At 48.6% G+C, this 4,504-nt stretch overlaps 1 protein-coding gene across 3 annotated transcripts in view; it reads left to right on the forward strand.

Moving 5' to 3' along the window:
• The first annotated feature begins 269 nt into the window (after window positions 1-269).
• Window positions 270-4,504, forward strand: part of LOC104131181 (T cell activation RhoGTPase activating protein) — an 8,396-nt gene continuing 4,161 nt past the window's right edge. For 2 of the 3 annotated variants that reach the window (XM_009644310.2, XM_035899893.1), the window contains exons 1-6: window positions 270-366; window positions 831-915; window positions 1,024-1,077; window positions 1,680-1,746; window positions 3,135-3,307; window positions 4,084-4,245. In XM_009644310.2, the coding sequence (XP_009642605.1) occupies window positions 889-915; window positions 1,024-1,077; window positions 1,680-1,746; window positions 3,135-3,307; window positions 4,084-4,245 (483 nt within the window). In that variant the 5' untranslated portion in view covers window positions 270-366; window positions 831-888. The remainder of the gene's footprint in view (window positions 367-830; window positions 916-1,023; window positions 1,078-1,679; window positions 1,747-3,134; window positions 3,308-4,083; window positions 4,246-4,504) is intronic. The other variant, XM_035899892.1, reaches the window with a different exon arrangement.

Consider the following 4,504-nt stretch of genomic DNA (forward strand, 5'->3'; position numbering starts at 1 on the left):
ATCCCACCTCACACTGGTGATGCTAGATGGAACCTTTACCTGGCGAGTGTCTCATCTTTTCCATCCATAACAGCTACAAGGGCTTTTTTTTTTCTTTCTTTCTTTAAGGGAAAAAAAAGTAGCTCCTCTAAAAGGAAAGAGGAAGCCAGAAATTTCACTGCGTCTCGGTCCTGCCCCATGATGCTTCTTCCTGCCTGTGAATTTCCACCTGCCCCTGCTGCGTATATAAGGCAGCACACGTGGGGTAGAACTGTTTAGTTGCCTGCCTCCGTCCAAAGGATTAGTAGCAGTGGGGAGTGATGCTGTTTCTCCTTTCCTCTGCAGTTCCTGGAAGGTGAAGGAGCCCTGCCTGGACTCACTCCTTGGGTAAGTAGTCCCCAGGATTAAATCCGTGGCCTTGCAGTTGAAGTCGGTGGAGTGCTCCAGACGCAGCTGTACGGAGATATACAAAAATACAGACGGGGGAGAGGTGCGCCCGCGGCTAAGTGCGGCTTGTGGGCAGAGCTGGCGGAATTGCTTAGCCTTGTGTTTGCAGATTAACAACAACCTCACGCAGCTGTCACCGCTTGCTCATTTTTTTGAGTGGATTAAAAATGGAAAGCTGCTTTTTTTCTCTTTTAATCAAGCGGTGGATAGAGCAGCAGGGCTGGGTGCCTTCCAGAGGCACTTCAGCTTTATGATTTGAAAGGAAGCTTTCTGATTGACTTGTGGGGGATACCTTGCTGGTTCATGATCATCCTTAAATGCTAGACTGGCTTGCAGGGGAGAAAGACAAGAAGGGTGCAGTTTTACAAAGCTCTTTCTTTGTCCATTCCCTGTTCAATAAACAGGCAAACGAGAGGACTGAAGGAAACCAGAGTGTCCAGAGCTCCCCCGATCAAACTCCTAATGAAAGTATTAAGCAGCTGTAATACTGTGAGTGTCTTTATTGCTTCAGCTCTGTCAACAGAGTGACTTTGAAAAGCTCTAATTCTAGACCATAGCATTCAATTACTCACATAGTGTCTCTGTTTTCTTGCCTAGTCAAAGACACTAAATGCTGGGAACATGGAGAGTCTGATTGAGTGCCAGTCAGAGGTAAGCAGCTGCTACATTCCCCCCCCGCCCTGATCCTTGTTGGGTACTGACGTGAGACATTTTAGCAAAGTGGGGGTGGGCCCTGTAGGAGCCCCCCGCTGCCTACCATTACCCACGAGTGGGCAGAGCCCTTCGAAGGCAACCCCTGTGCAGCACCGTGCAGAAGGAGCTGGGCATCGCTGTGAGCGGCCAGTGCGTTCCCCGGGCTCCTGGGGACCTTTGCTCAGGAATCTGGCAAGCTCCGAAGCCCTCAAGGCTCCCCTGGAGAAGTTTGGGAGGAACTCTCCAGTGCCAGGGGAGGACAGGGAAGGGCAGGCCGTGGCTGGCTGTGGCTTCTCTGGGTGAAAAGGGCAGCCTGAAAGAGCACGGGGTTGTGATCTGCCGGGCAGGTCTGGGGTGGCTGCCTGCAGGGTTTACCACAAAACCCCTCTCTTGGGCAGCGAGGCAGTGCCACTCCTGGACGGAGGTACCTCTTCAAGCAGGTGTTAGGTTTGCTCCAGTTATTCCCTGGAGCCTCCTGCAGATTTCAGAGGAGCTGCAGCAACTCGCTGGTGGCCCTTGCTGCTGGTGGCAGCTCTGTAACTCCAACATGCTTCTTGCAGGCTGATGCCAAGAAATGCCCCCCGCTGGTCCCAGCAGATACTGAAGATGGACTTTGCCACTCGACTGGTGAGTTTTAAAAACAAGCTGGGGAACTGCCTTCTTATATAATAATTGCAAGCTGGTGCTTTTGCAAAACCACCCGAAACTGCCCGCTTCACCTCCCTGAGAGCAATCCACAGCCCTCAGCCCCATCCAGGAGATGGCTTAACCCCTGGCTGAGTGCCACAGGTCTTGTATCCCTGGTCCCTCGGAGCCACGTTTCATCGTGCTCCCTGGCAGCGATGGGAAGTAAATGTGCTTCTTTCTCACTCGAGCATCACCACTGAGGTGTGGCACTGCAAGCCAGTACAGCTACCAGCGGTTGCACGCCAGAGCAAAACAACACTCTCGGCAGCAACAACAGAATTTGTTTTTTGTCACCATGCAAAAACCTCGGCACCTGTAAACAACTCGGAGGAGACCATTAGCAGGGCAGGGTCAGATTTGGAGCAGACCATCATATCAGACCATTTCTCAGGAGTATCAGAAGCAAACATTTTATATGACACTGTAATGTTAGGTGACTTTCTTGTAGCTTTTAACCCCTCCCTACCAAGGATTTGTGCTAAGCCACAAATACAGATCCTGAGAACTCATCTGCGTAAGACAACTTCATTTTGGAGTAGAAGGCAAGTCCTTTATAGGAAATTTGCAGAAGGCAACTCCTTTAGAAAGGTTTCTAGCAAAAGGATCCTTCTCTCACTGTTTCTGAAAGTGAAAAAAAGGCACACCTCATCCATATACAACCATCCTCATCTCCAAATTCCTAGCATGCCCTCCTCTTTAAGATGGTAAGAGATTTCTGACTCTGAAGCCAGTGAGGCCCTACTGTGATGCTCCCATCCTCTGGAGCAAGCATGACCTTCCGCTGGCTGGCTGGCAGGGGGCAAGCACTAGCTCTAGCAGGACCACTATCGTCAGAGTTGGCTCCAAAGCTGGCAGAGCTGGAGCCCTATGTTTTCGTTTCAGCCATGAAAGAGGATGAAAAGCAGGAGCACTCTTGCCCAAAGGCTGGGGCACAGTCAGGCTGCGTAGTGAAAATTGTTGTCATTGCCAGCTGCCGAAGTGACATATCTGCCTTAGATAGTTATCACAGAAACCGCTGCAATATCAAAAATCTCTATAAATGCTGTTATTTTGATGCCTTGTATGTTCCCACTCTCTAAGAAGGAACAGTGACTAGAATGTAAAAAAAAAACCAGCTCAAAAACAGGAAAGGTGGTGTCCTTAGAGGGATGGTCACACTTTTACAGTTTAGGCGGTTGTTTCCTTAGTAACCGCTTAGTTGTCTTTCAGTTTTTCCCTGTTTAGTTTGAGGTGTTTCAACATACATCTCTGCACTGCACATAGATGAATGGCCACATAGCGCGCTCTGTTTTTTTTTAAATTATTTTTTGCTTTCCTTTTGCTTGCAGCAGATGGAACAAAGAAAAGAAAGAAGGTGATATCGCAGTCATTCACTCTGAGACGAAGCTCTACCAACGGGAATTCCCCAGGGCAGCTAGACTCGGGTGCCAAAATCGCTCTGTTTGGCCAGCCTCTGGCAATTATCTGCGGGGAAGATGACACACTGCCCCAGCCGGTCCAGGTAAGCAAGCCTGGCAATACAGTTTTCATACCCCTGCCTTCCAGTGTGGGGCGGGATCCCCAGCACTTGTGCTGCAGCATGCAGGAGATGAGTGATTTTGGTGTTTCCCCTCCACATGCACTTCTGATAAGCTCAGGGCACATCTCAGATGTAGAAAGGGTCAGGTCTGCAGGTTTTGTCCAGCCCACCCAACTTTCACTGGAAGTAACTTTGAGTGGAGGCAACTCGGGACCAGGAATAGGAGAAGATCTGCTCCTTAGCATAAATACCTGTGATTCTACAGAGGTCATTTAAAATTAATCTTTCAGCGGCATAAACTTCCAAGGATTTCTGTATTTTCCTGAAAAAAGTGTTCAGCTATGGACTGCCACTGACAAGTACCTAAACACTATCTTCTGGATAAAACCAGTCTTGTGACAGTTCTCCCACTGAGCTGGCTTTTGCAATAGGCAGGCTTTTGTCTTTTCCAAGCAATATTTGCCTGGCTTGGGAGGGAGGGGATCTGAACCAGGACGTAAGCCATCCCTTGTTTCCTTCTGGAAGGACCACTGAAGTCAGTGGAATTCACCAGTCCAAAAAGAGGGTGGTTTGAGGGAAAATCAGGTTATTGCCTATTGCCTACTTGAAGCAAGAACTAGATACTGACCTAATTAGAGCACAGTGTACCTCCAAACAATTTTTCTTCTTTTTCTAAAGAAATGTTCATTTGCTAAAGGACCTTCCTTCACCAAAGTAACAGTTCTCCCATTCCTGTCTGTTTTTTTTTTTCCCTGAAGGATCTCCTGTCTATATTGTATATTAAAGGACCTTCCACTGAAGGGATATTCAGAAAAGCTGCCAATGAAAAAGCACGAAAGGAGTTGAAGGAGGACCTAAACAAAGGCGGGAATGTTGATTTGAAAAGCAAATCTGTGCACTTGCTGGCAGTGGTCTTGAAGGTAAGCTCCTCTGACCTACAGCTGCAGGTGGGAGGACGTTGCTAGGTGGGACATTGCAGGTGGGAGGACATTGCACAGGCCCACTTCAGCACCCAGAACTGACCTAGGTGGGACTCTGAGCTAAAGCTAGAGCGAAGCCATACTAAATATTTCAGGCTTAGGAAAATTTGGCATTTTCCTTTTCCACCTGATTTTCAGTCCCACGTGTTGTGCTGCTGATTTCCTGCATGCCCGCAGGAAACTCACTTCATCCTCCTCC

The sequence above is a fragment of the Egretta garzetta genome, unplaced genomic scaffold (genome assembly GCF_000687185.1).
Source record: "Egretta garzetta isolate BGI_Z169 unplaced genomic scaffold, ASM68718v1 scaffold397, whole genome shotgun sequence".
NCBI classification, from domain to species: Eukaryota; Metazoa; Chordata; class Aves; order Pelecaniformes; family Ardeidae; genus Egretta; species Egretta garzetta.